The following is a 22,204-nucleotide window of genomic DNA, read 5'->3' as shown; positions in this document are numbered from 1 at the left end:
TTTTTTTATGGAAGATATTCTAAAATACAAATACATACTTTGTCTCTTTCGATTGCTTCCAAAAGCACCTTTCTTGATTTTGGAAGGTTTTTTTGTATTTTGAAAAGATGTCGGGCTAGTTTGATAGCATAAAACGATGATTCATTATTTGATTTAGCATTCTTAATGGCATCCTGAAGCAAATGTTCAGCTTCTTCCATATTTCCATGCCGTCGTTCTAAACTTACTCTTCTCAATCGAACCATTGCCAATCCTAGAACACATTCTTCAAATGTTCTCAAGATATTCCTGGCTTCATTAATATTACCTAGAAATGTTAATTAAATGTTTATGCTTTGATTTAAACTTCTGAAATATCCTTTATGCCAGGTATTGGCAAATAACAGTCCACAGGCTAAATCTAGCCCTTTGCCTGGTTGTTTTTTTTAATTGAAAATAACCGTGCTCATTTGTTTATCTATGGTCTACAGATGCTTTTGGGTGGGCTACAATGGCAGGGTTGTCAGGAAAGAGACCATATGGCCTTCAAAGCCTAAAATATTCACTATCTGGCCTTTAATAGAAAAAAAGTTTACCCCCTGAAGGAAGAAAAGCAAAAACAAAAAACAAGACTGACCTCTGCTCTATACCATCCCTCAAGACTCAATTCCTAGAACTTTATCTTGAAGTTAACTAAAAATCCCAAAAATATCAACTGAATTTCCTCATTCTTACCCTGCTGTTCCTCAAAAGCTGCCCAAAGCATATGCACCATGGGTTTCTTTGGGAGATGAATAGTGCAAGCTCTGCTGAAGACATGCCTCACTCCTTCAATGCTATGGTTTTCCATGTACTTGGCATACTACGTACAGAAACAGAGGAAATACTGAATAATTTACAGTTGAACAAGCCATTAAATATGTGACAGAACGATAAAATTCTATTTTTAAACCCATTCAGCACCTTTATTGAACCACTAGACTAGTTTCTGTAAGGAAGGACGAAGAGAGGCAACGAGGTTGGCATATGCAGCAGTCAAATCTGGTTGCAAGCAGACCATCTCCTAATGCAACAGATATAGTTATATGAACAACATTCAACAGAAGTACAAAAAAGGTTAGTCACTAGATCAATGTTTATAATATGTGCAAGTTTCAGAGCATATAATTTTCTTACCTTAATCCAAAACTCCTCATAGAGGGCACATGATATGACACATCTTTCAAAGAGAACCACAACTCGTTCATGAGTCCCGTTTTCTATTTCAAATTCTAAGTATTCTTTCCAGTTTTTTAGTTGTGCCTTCTCCAATGGTTTCACATGAAAATAAGGTCTTTTAATCTGTAACAAAAGTATAACAGGAAAAAAAAAGTAGGACATTGCAACGAAAGAAAACACTAGACTATAGGAACAATACAAACTATCTAAACTATGTACATAATTAATGATGGTGAACCAAGAAAATTTTCATCACCATATTTCATGATAAAAAAAACTTACAACTAAAACCCCTTAAATTTCTTAGGCTTTAAAAATTGAAGAAACAGAATGTATTCTTTATTTATTTAGTCATTTTAATGGCACTACATAATTTTTTTTATTTTCAGCAAATTTATTTCTTTATTGAGTAATTTAAAATTGAACAATTATGCTATATAACAGAAAGCAGATCAGTAGGTAACTGGGGCTAGGAGTGGGATACAGGTTACTGAATGAAATGGGGCCAAGGGAACTTTCTGGGATGACAGACTAGTTCTATGTCCTAATTGCTGTAGTGTGCCATACCATAATGTACATTATACATGCCAAAACTGAATTTACTAGCCAGTCACAAAAAACCAAATACTGTATGGTTCCACTCTCATATGAAAGGCCAGAATAGGTAAATCTATAGAAACATCAAGGAGATTAGCGGTACCTTAGGGCTAGAGCAGGCAGGTGAGGTAGTAGAGGGGTGACAGCTAAAAAGCAAGGTTTGTTTTGTTTTTTTAATGTGCATGTGCACACGAGCAGGAGAGGGGCAGAGAGAGGAAGAGAGAATCCCAAGCAGACTCCATGCTGTTAGCACAGAGCCTGATGTGGTGCTCTCTCTCACAAACCAGGAGATCATGACCTGAGCCAAAATCAAGAGTTGGATGCTGGGGCACCTGGATGGCTCAGTTGGTTGAGCGACCAACTTCAGCTCAGGTCATGATCTCGCAGTTTGTGAGTTCGAGCCCCGCGTCGGGCTCTGTGCTGACAGCTCAAAGCCTGGAGCCTGCTTCGAATTCTGTCTTCCCCTCTCTCTGCCCTCCCCTGCTCATGCTCTGTGTGTGTCTCTCTCTCCCTCAATAATAAATAAACGTCTTAAAAAAAAAAAAAAAAAAAAAGTCGGATGCTTAAGCAACTCAGTGACCCAGGCGCCCCAAGGGTAAGGAATTTGTGAGGTGATGAAAATGTTCCAAAATGCACTATGGTGATTGCTGCATGTATCTGTGAATACACTAAGAACTACTGAATTATATACTTTAAATGGGTAAACTATATGGTAAGTGAATTATATCTCGATAAAGCTATTTCAAAAACAAAAATAATTAGAATCTGTGAGGGGAAAACCTTCATTTTACTACACATCTAAAATGGGTGTATTTTGTAATACGTAAAGTATGAACTCAAATTTGATTCTAAAAACAGAACTATAATAAAATGGTTCAGAGTAGACATATCTTGCAAATCAAGTAAATCTGAATTCATTCTATAAGATTCTAAAATTAATAACAGAAAACTGATAATGGTAGAGATAAGTGGGACAAATGTCTTATTACTTAAATAAACAAAATAGTAAAGACATTACTCAAAACGGAAAAATACATTATTCCTATCTTTATATTTTGAAGCCTATTACAAAACAAAAACACTTACACCTTCTTCAAATGTCCACCTTTTACTAACTTCATGCTCATTATAATTAAACATTTCTTGATGAATTTCAATGATTCTATGTCTCATGTTTTCTATTTCTGTAATTAGCTTGGGAAGAAAAAGAAAAAATTTAAATCACACAAGTTAGATAATGAAATTTTTTAATATTACTGCTTACATTTAAGTATTATTCACACCTACTTTAATCTTATAATTGTGATAAGTTTTAAGCTGTTATCAATTATGTGTAAAGTACAATTAACAATACTAAAAGTTAGCTAAAAATCTCCTTTAAAAAACCCACTTTCTCATGTGTGTATTTAAAAGGGGCTAGTAGATCACAACACAGGCAAAATGCCCCTTCTAAGCTATTTCCAGGTGTCTCATAGTAAAATAGATTCTCCACGTTAAATCTGTATTTAAACTACACCACAGCTAAAGAATTCCCACCTGCCTCAATCAGAAATTAATTTTATATGAGCTACAAGTGATACAACACATGAAGTAAAGGGATATAAAGTCTAGTTTCTCATGCATTCAAGGATTTTTTCCCTAAGTTTAGTTACCTTTGCTGGATCTGTTATGTCTTCAATTCCCGATGGTAGATCATCACCAGGAGGACCATCATCACCACTATGTCCATTTACAGAAGCTAATTCCCTTCGCAGCTGAATAAACTGTTCACCAGTTAACAGATCTCTAGGCAAGTTATTCTGTACATGTTCTTTAAATCTAAAAGAAGCCAATGAAAATAAATGCTCTATATACGAAGCGTAATTTTAGATCCCATTTTCAATTACTACTACACATTACTCTTCCAAAAAAATTCTGATTTAAAACCAAACCCTTTCCTTGTCTATGGTGAAAGCTACCACTTGATTAAATGGTCTACAGACAACTTAATTTTCTTCATGCCTTGGCAATGGAATGGAAAAAGCATGGAGAGGCATAAATCCAAATCCTAGTTCTGTCCATTATTAGTTATTTGACTTATGGGAAGTTTTCCCTTATGTCTTGGCTTTCTCATCTGTAAAATGGCACAATGCTATTTTGCAAAGTTTTCTTTCTTTCTTTCTGCAAAATTACTTTAAAATGAAATAATAGTAATCCCTATTTAAATTATAAATGATCATTTATAAATGATCAACAAACATTTGTAGCTCCTTCCCACTTCTCAGTTACTCCTGAATCTGTGTCTGTGCCAAAAACTTCAATGAAACTGCCCTAATTAAAGCCACCAAGTGCCTTTTACATGCAAAATTAAATGGACACTTGTTTCACAGTACAGCCTCTATCCTAAACGTTATCACTATCACTTAAGTCTTCACTACTTAAGCCCTTTAACCACACTTTCCTTTTAGAACCTTCTTTGCCCTTGGCTCAGAGTTACTGCGTTCTTGGTTTTCTTCCAAGTCTCTGACTGATCCTTGATCTCCTCTGAGGGTTGTCCCTTCCTATCAGTCCCTAAATGTTAGGATTGCCAAGGACTCCATCTGACATTTTGTTCTCATCTATTTTCATTTAATTCATGCCCAATCTTATTAATACAGAAATAATAAGCATCCTATGGTGACTCTAAAAACTATAACTCAAGCCCATACTTTTCTATCCAATTGCCAAAACTCTGCACAAAGAAATAGGTTAATTTTAAGCAAAAAGTGTTTTGGAAAAAAAGTCATTTCATTTTATCCATGCACACTAGTTTATATATATGCAAATTTTAATAAAAAACACCAAGCTAAAGACCTAAAATAGCTACACTATCTAAATTTGGAAATTTTATGCAACATCTTGAACTAATTGTGTCATTTCATCCACAATCAACACCCTCGGCATTTCTAATTTTGATTAATGGTACTGCCAACCACTCAGTTTCTACATCTCTTCTATTTTGCTTTTATCATTTACTTTCCACTGGGTACCAGGTCCTATTGATTTCACCTTCTAAATATGTCTTCATGTCCTCATTTTTCACCTGGATAAATATAAACTGCTCTTCCAGACTCTAGTCTCACTATTCCCATCTCAACCCCAATATTGCTATAAAAATATTAAAAAGTAAACATGAAAAACAAAATAGTAAACATGATCATATCTCTCCGCCCCCCCCCCCCCCCAGCCCATGTCAAAATAACTTCAGTACATTTACCCTGCATTCAGGCTAAAATCCAATCTCCTTAGATAAAGTCTTTATGCTGATCCAAACCAACCTCTCCAATCAAATTATTACACATAGTTGTATATTTAATCTTATGTTCCAATCTTATGGATATTTTCCCAAGTTTCTTAAAACTGATTTAGGCTACTGACACCTGAATTTTATGGATTTTAAGGCTGTCACTCATGTATGTAAATAACATTGGAAACTAATCTAAATTTTGCATAGTCAATGGATACAGAGGCTTAACTTGGATCCGTTTCACCACTGGGAGACAAAAAATACAGACTTCCTTATTAAAAAATTTTTTTAATGAAGAACTCAAAAGTATAGTAAGAAAATGAACAGATTTAATATTCATATAATATTAAAATTGTTAGGATACAAATAAAAAAACTTTTAACTACTTACAGAGCACAAACTTAAAATAACTGCTATGTTATATAGGAAATTCTTTCAATGGTGATAAAATAGGAATACTAAGCAGTAATTTTTCATCAGCCTTTTTTCTACTGAAAACTAATTTATTCAATAAAGAATGGCTGAGTATCTAATATACTGAGCCCTATTCCTAGGTATTAAGGATAAAAAGTATTAGTAAGTCTCAGAAACTGACCAATGTGCAAGAACTATATACAAGAGACATAAATTTAAAGTGGTGTTATTAGCGTTAAGACAATGTAAATAAATAGGCAGAGTGCTGGCACAAATGACAGAAATACTTTCTATTTTGCTAAACTAGAGAAAGTTTCATATAGAAAACATTAAGCTATCTGGTTTTGAGTCATATGAGCAACCAGACAAATGGGGAAGCAGAAAAGGTATCACAGCCATAGAAGTAAAAAATACTGCCCTTTGGGAAATTATCAGTATTTAGATATTATTTCTGGAGCTTAGGAACTACGAGGGCATGGGTCTGAGAAGTCAGATCACATCAACAAAGTCCACATGCTAACAATATTTTAAATTAGATACTTTCTTAGAGATGTCATCAGTGTATATCCAGTATACAAACCTACACGACAGAAAAACTATTACAGGACTTAGAACACTTTTTAAAAAAATATGCGCTTCCTCTTCTACACTTTCAGCAAGATTGACGGCCAACACCATTCACACATAACTTGTTTGAGCCTTTATTTCTACAACTTAAATGGTATATAATCTTTTACATAGCTAGTGCTAAATAAACAACTAAGTAGGAGGAGTGTATTAGGCAAAAGAAAACATTCCCCTAGTTCTCAAAGCAGTTAGTCATGTCATAAGATTTACTTACACAAACACTACTTGTGAGTTTGCTATATACACTGATAAGGAAAATGTCAAAATATTAAAAGAACAAGAGCAGATTAAAGAGCAATATTTGTAATGCAATCCACTAATGTCTATTATAAGCATCTATACATTTTTAAAAATCTAGTGGGATATTCATTTAATAACAAAAAAAAAAGATGTGGAGGAAACTATACCAAGAACTTTGGAGCCACACTGTCTACGTTCCAAACAGCTTCCAACTAACTAACTCTGTGACATCATGCAAGTATTTTAATCTATCTGTGCCTCTACTTCCATAAAATGGGGATAATAATAGTACCTATACCTCACTGGCTTCATGTGAGGATTAAATTAACTATATGGGATTCAGAACAGCATCTCGTACATGGCAAATGGTATATGACAAGTGTTTCCTAATTTATCTTTCTTACCAACAATAAAGTTCTTATTGTCACAGACTTTGTATCTATACGATAGATCCTAGAAAAATTGGCATGTGAAAAGGCACCCTCTTGTTCTCATAAGGATTTTTAAAAACTTTGTATTCATTCATTCTTTCAAACATTCACCAAGCATTTGCATATGGGAAGTCTTGTGTTAATAATGTCTTTTAGCAAGTTTCTGCCTAGAAACCTGTGCATCTCCTATACTCCATAAAAAAACAAAGACAGTATATTCAGATCTACATCATTCCTATTCCTAAACTGGATCAGCATAACTTCTGTCTTTAGCAAATTGATCCACAGTACTTTTCAGATGCTTCATTAAGTCTTCTACTTTTTCAGTAAAGAAAAATTTAGAAAATCCTTCAAAAAGTACCTAACTTACAGCCTTTAACACAATACTACTTATAAAAATTGTAACATAACTATAGAAAATATGGTAGCTAAAAAAGCAAGTATTTATCAACATAGTAAATACTTACATACTTTCTTGTTCAGAAAGACTTTGAGTCCATATCAGTGGGACACTTTGAGTACATCAGAAAACAGAATGTGGAAATCGTATCACACAGAATTAGTTGTTTTAACAGTACTCATAAAAATGAAATGATACCAGTCAGGACAAATTCATAGTGGAAAATTTAAATGAAATTATTTTTGATTTTGATTTTGATATAAACAGATCTAGATTTACTACATAAATAATAGATCTTTCACAGTTTTGAACATAAGGTATTATATGAATCACAAAAATGTACCTTTAGTACATCATTAAGTTGTTTTTTTTTAACTTTTTTTTCTTAAGTAATCTCTACACCCAAAGTGGGGCTCAAACTTAAAACCCTGAGACTGAGTCATATGCTCCACTGACTAAGCCAACCAAGGCATCCTAAGTAAATCATTAAGTTCTAAATAAGCATCTTTATGTGCCATGTACACTGTTAATTTAGTACCACAAAAAATAATTAAAATTTGATTCTATTTTCTCATTCTTCACCACTCTGAAATATCTTAGGAGTCCCATTATTCTTCATCTATAAAAGGGGTATAGAGAAACTTCTGTTTAAATATGGTTAAAATTCCTAAACATTTCATAAGGTATGTGGAAAAATATCAAAATTCAAAAGTGTGTAAATTGTGATTATCAAGCAAGAAACTTTATTCCTGTTTGTATCTGAAAGAATCTTACATGACATTTCAAGAGAATTACAATCCTCAATATTAAGAATTACCTGATTAATCATAATATATCTTAATGATCGGACTTTTCCACCCACCTCTGAAAATGATGACTGTAAAGCTGTGTTGGAATACCAAGAATGCGATCATATATAGCTGTAACTTCTCTCAGGTTTCCCTGTTCATTTTCCCAGTTTATATACATTTCCCATAGTCTGTCAGATCGGAAATCTGTTCCTGCAGCTAAAACAGCATGCTCGAAAGTTCTGAAAAATTAAATTACTTCTAAGTTATCTTTCCAAGATAAAATCACTTTAAAAATATTATTTCTACACCCTGCAATATATACAGATATCAAATCCTTAAGTTGTACGCCTAAAACTATTATGTCAATTATACCTCAATTTCAAAAAATTTTTAAAAATTAAAACATTATTTCTAAATTTCAGAAGATTATGCTAAATTCAAAATTACATTCAACTGCTTCTCATATAAGCAGGGAGCAAAAAGCAGAAGGAATAACAAAAGTATACAATAACTAATTATTAAAAAAGAGTAAGGAAACAAAAAGGGAATATATGTATGTTTATAGAATTTTATCTTATACAGAATTATAATGCAAAACATACACACTGCAAACATATAGAGTGTCAATGCAGACACTTAAATATTTGTTAAACTTGAAATGTTGAATAGATACATTTAGGGCAGAAGACAGAAACTAATTTTATCTCAATTTAAGGAATAATTTTCTGGAAAAATAACTCCAAGAAGGGACCCAGCTGCCTTGTAACGGAATGAGAAGTAGACATATATTTTAAAACTTTCAAAAGTCTCTCCTGCTACATCTCCAGCTAACTAAAAAATAACTAAAAAACAAACAAAAAAAACACATGTATTTTTAAACTACCTAACTCATTTCAAAGAGATTTTTGTAAGCAATTTTAATCACTGGATTTGACATCCCGATGGGATAAAACTTTTAGATACACATTTTCAAAATAAGTATCTTATAATCAACAGGGGTTTTTAACAGTATAAAAGTACCCTGCCTAGATTAACCTACAACTTTAATACAATCCCAATCAAAGCTCTAACAAATTTTGAGTGGGTCAGGTAAAACAAATTCTAACACTGAGCTAACATACAAAAAGGGCAATGCAGTGGCATTTTCCTGAAAGACATCAAAAGAAATTAGGAAGCTATAGTAATTAAAAGTATGGCACTAGCCAGGTAACATAAAAATGGATCACAAAATAGTTTCAAGAAAACAAAATAGATCAATGTACATGTGAAAGATTAGTATAATTAATAGTATATGATAAAGAAGTTATTTTAAACCAACATAGAAAAGCCTGACAAAATAAAAGGTTAATTTGTGTCTTAAAAAAGATAACAAATTTAAATGCTAGATGAATAAATGGTAACAAAAAACTATTAAGAAATTAGAAGAAAACACCAGATTTATATATTCTTGACAAGATAGGCACAAAACTCAGACACCAACAAAAGATTAAAGACTGAGCCACATTAAGAAAAAAATGATAAAAAGACACGATAAAGAAACATCCTAAACAAACTTTAAAGAATGTGTTATGTGCTAAAACTGGAGGGAACATGTTAAGATAGGTAATAAAGGATTGAGTGTGTATGTGTGTACATGCACATGTGTATGTTTATATCTAACCTTTTTAAGACAGTAAAACACATGTTACTGCCCCTGCAGAATCCCAAAATGATTCAGGAAATTAACACACCAGACACTAAGAAAAGTTGGGGAGTTGGGAGAGGAAGTATGATAAGAAGGTAATGAACTAAAGACAGGATGTTACAAGATTTGTTTAATGAATGGTAAGAAACCTTAAACCCTCTTCTTTTCTGCCCAGCTATGGGATTTCAGGAGCTAGGTATACATTCTCCAGGCCGATCAGATGATCCTTAAATGAGAAACCACCTGACACAGGAGTATGATATAAGAATACCAACACTGGGATTCCCCCAACAAAAACCTGAGTGGCCACTTGATCACGCTACTGTGAGCCTGCCAGGCCAACTAATAGCCCACAAATAAGACCCACAGAGCTTACATTCCATTTATTAAAATCACACTTTCACATGAACACAAATCCAGATATCAGACAAGTCAAGAGACAAAAACAAGTAAACAGAAACACTTTAGAGGAAACAGTGCTGGGAGTAGAGGAAAACATCAACATTTCTTAATACCTTTTAAAAAATAATAAAAATACATTAACCCACATAACAAGAATAGGAGACTATAAGAACAGGAACAATGAGGGACACGTGGGTGGCTCAGTCAGTTAAGCAACCGACTCTTGATTTTGGTTCAGGTCATGATCTCATGCCTCATGGGATTGAGCCCCACACTGTCAGCATGGGGCCTGCTTGAGATTCTCTCTCCTTCTCTCTCTGTACCTCCTCTGCTCACATACACATGCTGTCTCACAAAAATAAACTTAAAAAAAAAAAAAAAACGGAACAACGAACAAGAAAGATTCTTGGACGTTAAAAAACTGATGGCAGATATTAAAAATCCAATACAAGGGTCACAGAAATACCTCAAAAAGTCAAACAATATCCGACATGAAAAAAAGTAAAAGATAAGAAAATTAAATGACTAAAACAAGATCCAATGTCCAACAACTAAAACAGAGAAAAACATAGAAAGGAAATTAGCAACACAAAAATAAATACAATACTAATTATTTTGTTTTATTTTAATTTTATTAAGTACACTCTACACCCAACATGTAGCTTAAACTCACAACCCCAAGATCGAGAGCTGCATGTTCTATGGACTAAGCCAGCCAGGTACCCTAATAATAACATTTCTCAGAACAGAAAGACATGAGCACCCTAGATTGAAAAGACCCACTAAGTAAAACACAATGAATTAGAAAAAGAAAACCCACGCCAAAGCATATCATTAGAAAACTGTATTTTGGGGGCGCCTGGGTGGCTCAGTTGGTTAAGCATCTGACTCTTGACTTCAGCTCAGGTTATGACCTCACAGCTCATGAGATCAAGCCCATGTCTGTGTTAGTAGCACAGAGCCTGCTTGGGATTATCTCTCTTCCTCTCACTCTGCCCCTCCCCTGCTCACACTCTCTCAAAATAAGTAAATAAACAAAGATCTACTCTTTAAACAAAAAAACAAACAAAACTGCATTTTTATCAAAGATAAATCATTTTATAAGCTTCCATGAGGAAAAACAAGTCATATAAAGGGAATCCAGAAGAGCATTATCATACTTCTGAATAACAACACCAGAAGCAATATGAGAATGGAGAGATGCCTTCAAAGCCCTAAGGAAAAATTACTTCCAACTCAAAGTTCTATACCCCATTGGACCATCAACTAAGTGTTTCAGGCATACAAAATCTTAATTTTTTTTTCATCCCAAGCATCCTTTATCAAGAAGTTACACTCCTCTAAAGGCACACATCAATCAAGAAAAAGTAGCATCTAATAAACTCTCAAAAATAGAGCCTGAAACCCAGGAAAGAAGTAAAGACATATGCTAGAATTAGGAGAAGAAGGAAATTCCAAAATAACTGCTGTACGATAGATAGAAACAGAGACTAATCCAGACTACAGAAAAGAAGGTTCCAAGAAGAATACCCCGCCAAGAGGAAGGGTAAAAAATGGAATTTCTATATTTCTGAGTATAACTTTAACAGTTTTCAGATTAAGTAGAATAACACTAGATATATACACTTTTTTAGCTTCAAAAAATGACTTAACAAAGCATTCGTACATCGTGGAAAGTCTGTATTAGTACTGACTACTGAAATTAGCTGTTGGGAGGGAGTGGGAAATTTTAAATGTTCAAAGAAAAACTAAGCAAATGGGAAAAAAGAGGGAGATGTAAGAAAGGGTAATTAACTCCAAGAAAAATAGAAGGCTTTGAAACCTATCCATTGTGGAAAATAAGTAAAGGGAAAACAGAGTATACATTAGCTAAAGTTCTCCTCTACCATCACAGAATCTTAAGAACTGAAGAGACAGAAAAGAGCAGTAAAGAATTGCTATTATAAACATGTGGGAAAATGTCAGAAAAAACAGCTAAAATAGTTCAACAGGGGTTTAACACTTAAGCAGTTTAACACTGACTTTTTAAACTATATGCACATACTTTGATAAAAAAAGAAAACACATTTTAAAATGCCTATAATCAGTAAGAAAAAGACAATCCAAAAGTAAAATGAGCAAATGATATGAACAGGCAATGAGTAAATGGCTTATACGAGTATATGAAAAAAACAACAAACTAGGATGAACAGTCTAGAGATACACAAACTAAAATAACGAGCTACCACTGGAAGTGGCATGGACAGCTTTGGGAAATAAGACTACTCATGTATACTGTGGGAATTTAAAAATGATACCACTTTTGAAATAACACTTGATAAAACTTAGCCCTGGATTCTCTTTGACAGAAATTCCATTTCTAGCATGCTCTACATAAATAATGACTTTGTACAGACATGTTTACTACAGCACTGATTATTTCCTATGAATAAGGATTTGGTCAAATAAAAGATAGTACCTTTGACATTACAAAATACTTATGCAATGGTTAAAAATATACAGTAGGGAGAGATTCCAAAGCATTCTGTTATATTTTTTAAAAAATCATATATGTACAAAATGCACACATGTATGTACATCTATGTATGTATTAAAGAACACACAATTCATAAACCACAAAAGAAATGGGAATGGGGACATAAGGAACAGAGGTGTCAAATGAAGGAGGATATTTTTATTTGCAATTTTTATATTCATGCATTAAGTTTATTACATGTATCATTTTTTTAAATAGTGAAAAAGAAATACATGTTAAACATTCAGTTTACCATTCATAAGTAGTTCTATTATCAACATCAGAATACTTATTCCTACTTTGAATACATTTGAATATCAATGTTTCCCATACCCTCTTATTGTGCTGTTTGTCTCAGGATCACCAGGGTCCAATGTTTCTTTTAAGAAGTTTATATAATGTATCCATAGGTCAACACTAAGAGGTATTGCCTGAAGCCCCCGCCGATACACCTAAGAAGAAAACAACAAACTGTACTTCAAATATTTAATTATTTCTTAACAGAGAGGCAACACTGTGTTATCCGGTGAACCTTAGAAATACTAATTACTGGAATTTTGTTTAAATAATCTACCATTACCATTTGGGTGGAGGTTGGATAGAACATGGCAATGTTCTGATCCCCACGTGCAGAGTCTTGATCTTCAAAGCGCAGCAGTCCCTGCATTCTGACCGGGTTGTGTGGGCAGGCTTTGGGTTACAGACCATAGGGCACAGACCCATTAGAGCATCAATGACAGCGTCTGACCAAAAATGCAATAAGACGTAGCAAATGTGACTAGCAAACCAACTATATTGTTTGGAAAATGAGAAATAAATGTAAGTGAGAGAAAAGCCCTGCCCTACTTGTTAAGCTGCAGTGTAATACAGAGGCTTGCACTGCAAAGCTTGACAAACTGTAGAGGTTTAACGCACCTGCCAACAAAGAGAGAAAATATTAGCTACAAATGCCACAAGAGTGACAAATGCAAATAAAATACCCTATAAAATTGTTTGACCATAAATCGTAGGTACTGCCAGCCAAAAAAAAAAGTCTTTGTTCTGTTATTATTTGGCTTACAGTACCTAATGGAGACAATTTTATTCAGTAATGTACGCACCTCATCTGATTGTTTAATGTTGTCATGCCGCTTTTCAAGGTCTGCATACTTTTTCCAGTAACCATAGCAATACGGATAGTGTATGAAAAATTTGTCAAACGCTTTCCTGGCAGCCATCAAGTGATTCTGATGAAAATAAAACAAGGTGTTTAAAAACCTTGGAGGTTTCTGTCAGAAAATATTTTCTTCCAAATGTAATATCTCAAAATAAATGACAGGTTTAAAAACCACACACACAACATCTCTTTTTCCTGCATATACAATCTTAATCCTTTGAAACAAAAGGACATAATTCTGTTGAATAGCAAGGTATTCAAAGGTAACCTTTTAATTCAGTGATTCTACACATGCATGCATGCACACACACACCAATTTTTACAAATGTCAGACTTTGAGTCTATTAATATTGTCTTTCCATAACATACAAATGCTATGAAAGTTATCCTTTGAAGCCAAAATGTACATATCCAATGTTATTCAACTTAATCTGAAAATTATAAAAGATGCAACTTTAATTACAAAACAATAAAGCCTCATCAGGTATTACTTGATTAACCTGTCCCTCTAGTCCCATTTAAATAGTTACTAACCTCCTGTTCTACATACTGAAGCAAATATACCCAGCCTGTAAAATCCTGAGGATTGTTTTCTACAGTTTTCCAGAATTTTTCATATTCAGGAGGGAAATTTGCTTCCGTTTCTGTCACTGGAAGGTCCACAACATTTGTTATTTCATTTTCTTCTGTAGATGTATTCACATTAGGAGATCCATCAGGGGACTGTTCCATTTCCGTAACATTCATAATCTCAGTACTGAAATCAGCAGACTGTTCTACCACTACCTCTGAACTGTTGCCTGTGCTGCCATTAGTAGAATTTCTGTACTCTTCCATGTGAGAATTTTGCATAGTTGCTTATTTTGTCTTCAGTTAATGATCTGTGGAAACACAAAGAGGAACATCTTCTAAATGTTTATTTGTCATCATCGAAATCACCTTTTAAAAGCCGCAGTTACCAAAGCAATAGTAATTTAGTTACTAAAGCAATATAGTAATTTCATTCTGATCTCTCCTGTAAGTTATTATTAGCAAGTTTATTAGTTTCTGTATTTAAATTTTTTTAAGTTTATTTATTTATTTTGAGAGAGACAGAGCCAGCACAAGTGGAGGAAGGGCAGAAAGAGAGAGGAAGAGAGAATCTCAAGCAGGCTCCCAGCTGCCGGCGCAGAGTCCAATGTGGGGCTTGAAACCGTGAGATCATGACCTGAGCTGAAAGAAAGAGTCAGACGCTTAAATGAGTGACCCAGGTGCCCTATTAGTTTCTGTACATATAAAAAAATAAAAAATTAAATAAAAAATTAATGTTTATCTATTTTTGAGAGAGAATGCAAGTAGGTGAGGGGCAGAGAGAGAGGGAAACACAGGATCTGAAGCAGGCTCCAGGCTAGTTTCTATATTATAAATGAATTTCTATAACATCTAAATTTCCCCAAAATTTGCTATTTTATTGCTGAGTGCTTGAGTAAAAGTGAAGTAAAGATGGATTTAATTCATTCTTCAATAATTGAGTGTTATGCCTGCTCCCTCAAAATAATCATATCTAGAATTCAATGTTTCCTAGCTAGCTAAAAATAAAAAACCCAATGTCTAAATTTATCTTGCTATTAATCCTGGGAAACCAAAATATCTTTAATATTTGTTCTGTAGGATAAAAATAAAATTAACAGGGGCGCCTGGGTGGCTCAGTCGGTTAAGCGTCCAACTTCAGCTCAGGTCACGATCTCACGGTCCGTGGGTTCGAGCCCCGCGTCGGGCTCTGGGCTGATGGCTCAGAGCCTGGAGCCTGCTTCTGATTCTGTGTCTCCCTCTCTCTCTGCCCCTCCCCTGTTCATGCTCTGTCTCTCTCTGTCTCAAAAATAAATAAACGTTAAAAAAAAAAATTAAAAAAAAAATAAAATTAACAAAACATATTCTGGTCTTGGATATAAATGTTTCAGAGAGAGGTTCATTACTTAGCTGAGGATAAAGTTTTAGAAAGGAGAAAGAAAACACACATACTTATAAATTTAAAACTGCTAGCAACTAGGTTTAACTTTTTTAATTTATTTTGAGAGAGAGAAAGCACGCACACGAGCATGCATAAGAGCAGGGGAGGAGCACAGTGAGAGGTAGAAAGAGAGAATCTCAAGCAGACTTCATGCTGTCAGAGCAAAGCCCGACACAAGGCTCAATCCCACAAACTATGAGATCATAACTTGAGCTGAAACCAAGAATCAGATGCTTAACCAGCTGAGCTACCCAGGTACCCTTAGGTTTGATTTTATTACAGAAGATACAAAATAAGATTTAAAAAAATTAAAGTGATTTTTTTAATGAATAAAGTTATTAAAAATACATTTATGAAAGTTTGACAATCTGGATAGCAACTGCATAAAGTCTTTTAAATTAAATCATCTCAGGGGTGCCTGGGTGTCTCAGTTAAGCATCCAACTTTTGATTTCGGCTCAGGTCATGATCTCATGTTTTGTGATATCCAGCCCTGCATGGGTTCCATGCTGAGAAATGGAGCCTGTTTGGGATTCTCTCTCCCCCATCTGTCTGTACCTCCCGTGCTCATGCTCTACCCCCCCATAAATAAACATTTTTGAAATATAATAAATTAATCATCTCATTAAGAGCACAAAATAGTAAGAGATTATTCTTTTATCCTATAAAATTTTTTTAATGTTTATTTTGAGAGAAAGAGAAGGAGAGAGCTTACATGCACAAGCGAGTTGGGAAGGGGCGCAGAGAGAATCCCAAAGCAGGCTCCAAACTCTGCGCCGAGCCTGACGCAGGGGTATCTCATGACCTGAGCCAGTATCAAAAGTCAGACCCATAACCAACTGAGCGACCCAGGCACCCCTATCCTATAAAATATTAACACAATAGATTTTAACAGCTGGCTTCATCCCTTTCACTAACAGTTAAAATAGAAACTGAATCATTAAATCATAAAATGTGTCTTATTTATTAAAGTGAGGGATTATTCTCAAAACTAAACAGACCATAAAACTGATTTACTCTTAAAATATGCTCAGAATACACAATTACTTAATATAGTACAATATAATTAAAAAGATGACTAAGACTCTAAGTAATTCAAAAAAAGAAATGAAAGTGACCAATAAACATGAAAGCATCATATCTTTACTAATAAGGATGTAAATTAAAATGAGATATTAACTTGGCAACAATTAGAAAGATATCTCTTGGGTGGACAGTCAAGTAAAATGTACCAAATGGAAATTGTGTGTATTTCATGTTATAGAAATAATCACACAAAAACATTTATTTGTTCAAAAGCATTCATTACAACACTGTATAACAGCAACCAGAGAAGGAAGTACTAACAGAATTGCTTTAGTAAATGGCATATTTATACAAAATAATAATTAAAAAGGAAATACATACATTTGTATTGATATAGAAAGATGTTCATTATGTATATACTATATACATGAAAACACAGAGACACACAGGTATTTATACCAAATAAAATGAAACACAGTAAAAATATTTGATATTAACACCTGTTCTCCCTATATAACTGGGCTGATGATTACTTCTTTTGGCTTATCTGCAATAATTTGGCTCAAGCAAAGGAAAAAAGGAGGCATTTTGTTTTGTTCTAAGAAAAGCTAGCTATGCATGCCAATGGCTGCCTGGCTGCCTTTTTTTTTAATGTCTACTTTAAAAAGCTGGGTTTCCCGGGGGTGCCTGGGTAGCTCAGTCAGTCGGTTAAGGTACAACTTCGGCTCAGGTCATGATCTCAGGGTTTGTGGAATTCAAGCCCCGCACTGGGCTCTCTGCCGTCAGCACAGAGCCCACTTAGGATCCTCTATCTCTCTGTCTGCTCCTCCTGAGTTCATGTGCACACATACATACACACTCTCTCTCTCTCAAAAATAAATAAACATTTAAAATGAAACCTTAAAAAAAACAACTGAGTTTCCTTACAGTCTATACAGAAATTCTCAAATGCAGCTCCATGCAATAGTCACCTAGTAGGCCATTTTTTTAAAATACAGATTCCTTGGTCCCAACTCCAATGATTCTGAGATGCAGACTCAGCCCCAGAAAGTTGTACTTCTACCAAGTTCTCTAAGTAACTCAGAAGAACAGAAACTTACTCATGGGTAAACTCTGAACAATGGAACCACTGGATCAAAGAATACGTGTATATTAAATCTGAGAAGATGCTGACATTTCACCTCTAGAAAAATTGCATTAGCCATGTGGCAAGACACTGTTAGTTGCCTAATCCAATATCCCCTCTCACCATCTTCCTAATAAAACACTGTTCTTGGTCAAAGTAGCAATATACCTAATCCCATATAAGGAAGGAATCATGAGACTGAAAAAGACATCTGCTACAGAGCCCTGGGAAAGATTCTGCTTTTCTGATTAAACGGAACAGTCACAAATAGTGTAGGTTCTACCAATTTCTTCTCACCTTGAACATTATCGTATCTAAAACAACCTATGTCCGTGAAGCAGTCAATTAGGGGTTGGCCAGGAAAATTAAGAGAGCCAGCCCTGGGGCACCTGCTGGCTCAGTAGGAAGAGCGTGCAACTCTTAGTTTGAGCCCCACATTGGGTATAGAGATTACTTAAATAAACATTTTTTTTTTCAAACATGCCAAGGGTACCGGGGTGGCTCAGTCAGTTAGGTGTCCAGCTCTTGATTTTTGGCTCAGGTTATGATCTCATGGTTCAGAGTATCGAGCCCCACGTCAGGCTCTGTGCTGATAGTGTGGATTCTCTCCCTTCCTCTCTCTCTGCCCCTCCTCTGCTCTCTCTCTCAAAATAAATATTTTAATTTAAAAAAAATCTCAAATGCCAGCCCTAACATCATCAAGCTACTAATAACACAATGTCAACTTCACACAGTATGAGAAAGTAAGTCCCTATTAGTTTAAACTACTATCAATAGACAGGTTTTCTATTATTTGCAGACAAATGAAGTCCCACTAACAATGCATTAGAATGGCCATTTCTCCATTTCCCCTTGTCAGCTGTAAGTACCATAAAACTTAATTTTTGTTTATCTGATTAAAAAAAAAAAGTAGTACCTCATTGTGATTTGCATTTAACTATGAAAAAGCCCAATTTCTATTTTTTTCTTTTTTTCTTAAATGCCTTTTCACAACCTATATTCACATTTTCTATTGCATTACTAATTTTTATTCTTATTGGCTTATATAAGTTCTTTGTAAACTAAGGAAATATGATCTTCATTGTAAAACATTTTCTGTGAGTTTGCCTTCTTACTAGCTTATGTGTATAGAAGGTCAATTGTCAAACAGATATGAAATCCAAACTTTAATACATGTTTAAAACATTATTTAAAAATACAGTATGAAGCAAATTTTTTCCCAAAAAAGAAATTTAACATATTAAATCAGGAGACTTTTTGAGGCTGAATGCCACTGGAAGAATTAACTATAATCAGCTAAATCTAAGGAATGTTAAAAAAGAAGTGGGAAGGGATGGGAAGAGTAGAGAGAAGAAAAAAATAAAAAAAGATGAGGGGGGAATTCAGATGGAAACAAAAAGTTTTTAATGCCTGATGTATATCCAGTACTATATTACATTGCTGGTAGAGCATACCTAAGTATAAGATAAAGTTCTTATCAATTCAGTGGGAGAGAGATCAAAAAACCAGGCAAAACAGAGAGAATTTCAAATGAAACAAAGTTTAGAGAAATCAACTGAAAATTACAGCCATCTAGAAGAGCCTCATGAAATACAGAACGTGGTCTTAACTTTGAAAAGCTGTAAGTTTTAGAATAATAGGAAAATAATTACTCCAGAATAGAAGAAAAGTCCACTTGACTTGATAGAATAATCTTTCTTGACAGACAAACGGGTAGAATTTAGGACTGATTCAGAGACAAGAGAAACTGACCAGAATGAACAGGGTTTTATGGGGAAAGTGGAAGGTAAGCAGCAGGTAAGCAGGGTAGAGCCAGAGGGATTTGAGAAGAAAAGACAGAGATGAAGTCTACAGAGGATTCTGAGAAGAAATAAAACAATCAGCAATCTCACCAGTATATAGTATAGGAGAATTCAAAGTACAGTATTACACTACCAGAAAAAATAAGTTACCGCTTAATGTCCTAAGCTCTGCCAGGCTTAAACCATTTGAAAGCCTAGAAAAAGGCAAAGATGTTCTCAATTTATTTTTTCCTTTTTCCCCCCTTCTTTAAAGACACATTTGAAGATTAATATGTAAATCAGTCACTGACTTGTGTCCTTTTATTTCAAAGCCACTCAAAAAAACAAAGAATGTTGGCTGATACATTGAGTCATTTACTACCAGCCCTACTCTAATAGCACACTTAAGTGGAACAAAATGGGGGCGCCTGGGTGGCGCAGTCGGTTAAGCGTCCGACTTCAGCCAGGTCACGATCTCACGGTCCGTGAGTTCGAGCCCCGCGTCAGGCTCTGGGCTGATGGCTCGGAGCCTGGAGCCTGTTTCCGATTCTGTGTCTCCCTCTCTCTGCCCCTCCCCCGTTCATGCTCTGTCTCTCTCTGTCCCAAAAATAAATAAAAAACGTTGAAAAAAAAAATTTAAAAAAAAAAAAAAAAAAGTGGAACAAAATGGTTTCTTCTGGAATCAGCAAATTTACCACACCCCTGCATCTTCAGACATTATCAATTACTCCACACCCTGCAATTAAAGTGTTGTAAGAAGAATTAAGAACATCATCCTTACCCTTAGGGAGATCATTTTTTCTGATTACTCCAAAAATCACATAGCCAAAAGAATACACTAAAGTTATTTTTCAGTAAGTTATTCCAACACATTCTTCATAATGTGGCAATTAACTGGTCTCACTTTATTCTTAACAACAATAACTTCCAATTAGCAAAACCGCAAAGGGGTAAAAAATAACAAAAGGAAGAAGACAACAGCATGGTTTTAGCATAAAAACAAACGCACCAATAGAACAAAGAGCCCAGAAAGAAACTTTTGCATATATAAATGATTTTCTTTTTAAGTTTTTATTTAAATTCTAGTTAGTTAACATATAGTATATTGGCTTCAAGAGAATTCAGTGATTCATCACTTACCTGTAACATCCAGCGCTCATCAGCTCATCCAGCACTTAATACCCATCACCCATTTTAGCCCATCCCCCACCCACCACCCCTCCCACAACCCTGTCTTTGTTCTCTGTATTTAAGAGTCTCTTATGGTTTGCCTCCCTCTCTCCACCCTCCCCCAACTTACCCTATGTGCATCTGTTTTCTTTCTTAAGTTCTACATATGAGTGCAGTCATATGGTATTTGTTTTTCTCTGACTTATTTTGCTTAACATAATATACTCTAGCTCCATCCATGTCGTTGCAAATGGCAAGATTTCATTATTTTTGACGGCTGAGTAATATTCCATTATACACATGTACATATGTATGTATGTTTACACACACACACACACACACACACCAACTCTTTAACCATTCATCAGTCAATGGACATTTGGGCTCTTTCCATAATTTGGCTGTTGTTGATAATGCTGCTAAAAACATCGGGGTTCATGTGCCCCTTCGGATCTGTATTTTTGTATCTTTTGGATAAATACCTCATGGTGCAATTGCTGGGTCACAGGGTGGTTTTATTCAACAAGGCTACTAAGATCACTCCATGAAGAAAGGGCAGTATCTTTAACATGTGGTGCTGGGAAAACTGGATATTCACATGCAAAAGAATGGAATTGGATCATTACTTTATACCATATACAAAAATTAACTCAAAATGGATTAAAAACCTGAATGTAAAACCTAGAAATATAAAACTTCTAAAATAAAACGTATGGGAATCTTCATTACATTGAATTTGGCAATGATTTCTTGGAAATGACACCAAAAACAAAGAGAACAAAAGTAAAAACAGACAAATAGGCTACAGCAAACTTTACAACTTTTGTGGATCAAAGAACACAATCAACAGAGTGAAATGGCAACCTACAGAAATAGGAGGAAATATTTGCAAATCTTATATCCAATTGGGGTTAATATCCAGGATATGTAAAGAACTACAACTCAGTAACAACAGCAAAAAAAAAAATAACTTGATTTAAAAATGGGCAAAGGACAGGGCACCTGGGTGGCTCAGTCGGTTGAGCATCTGACTACAGCTCAGGTCATGATCGCAGTTCGTGAGTTCGAGCCCCACATCAGGCTCTGTGCTGACAGCTTGGAGCCTGCTTCGGAGTCTGTATCTCCCTCTCTCTCTCTCTGCCCCTCCCCTCCTTGGTGTGTGTATGTCTGTCTGTCTGTCTCTCTCTCTCTCAAAAATAAACATTAAAAAAATTTTTCTAAGAAAAAAAAAGGGCAAAGGACTTCAATAGACATTTCTCCACAGATGATGTGCAAATGGCCAGGAAGCATAAGAAAAGATGCTCAATATCACAAATCATCAGAAAAATGCAAAACAAAATCACAATGAGGTATTACCTCACATCTGTTATGATAACTACTATCAAAAAAACAG

At 34.8% G+C, this 22,204-nt stretch overlaps 1 protein-coding gene across 4 annotated transcripts in view; it reads right to left on the bottom strand.

Moving 5' to 3' along the window:
• PRPF39 (pre-mRNA processing factor 39) overlaps positions 1–22,204 on the bottom strand; it is a 38,833-nt gene that overhangs the window by 5,639 nt on the left and 10,990 nt on the right. The window contains exons 1-10 of one of the 4 annotated variants that reach the window (XM_019451920.2): positions 13,664–13,774; positions 13,410–13,478; positions 13,144–13,306; positions 12,897–13,015; positions 8,034–8,201; positions 3,447–3,612; positions 2,881–2,988; positions 1,156–1,320; positions 715–841; positions 39–307 (exon numbers count right to left, since the gene is read on the bottom strand). In XM_019451920.2, coding sequence (XP_019307465.1) covers positions 39–307; positions 715–841; positions 1,156–1,320; positions 2,881–2,988; positions 3,447–3,612; positions 8,034–8,201; positions 12,897–13,015; positions 13,144–13,230 — 1,209 coding nt within the window. In that variant the 5' untranslated portion in view covers positions 13,231–13,306; positions 13,410–13,478; positions 13,664–13,774. Of the gene's footprint in view, positions 1–38; positions 308–714; positions 842–1,155; positions 1,321–2,880; positions 2,989–3,446; positions 3,613–8,033; positions 8,202–12,896; positions 13,016–13,143; positions 13,479–13,663; positions 13,790–14,253; positions 14,601–22,204 lie in introns of those variants that run through there. The other 3 variants (XM_019451918.2, XM_019451919.2, XM_019451921.2) reach the window with 3 other exon arrangements.

Source organism: Panthera pardus, unplaced genomic scaffold, assembly GCF_024362965.1.
Source record: "Panthera pardus isolate Hobbes unplaced genomic scaffold, ASM2436296v1 HiC_scaffold_24, whole genome shotgun sequence".
Taxonomy (NCBI): domain Eukaryota; kingdom Metazoa; phylum Chordata; class Mammalia; order Carnivora; family Felidae; genus Panthera; species Panthera pardus.
This window is presented reverse-complemented; position numbering and strand designations above follow the sequence as displayed.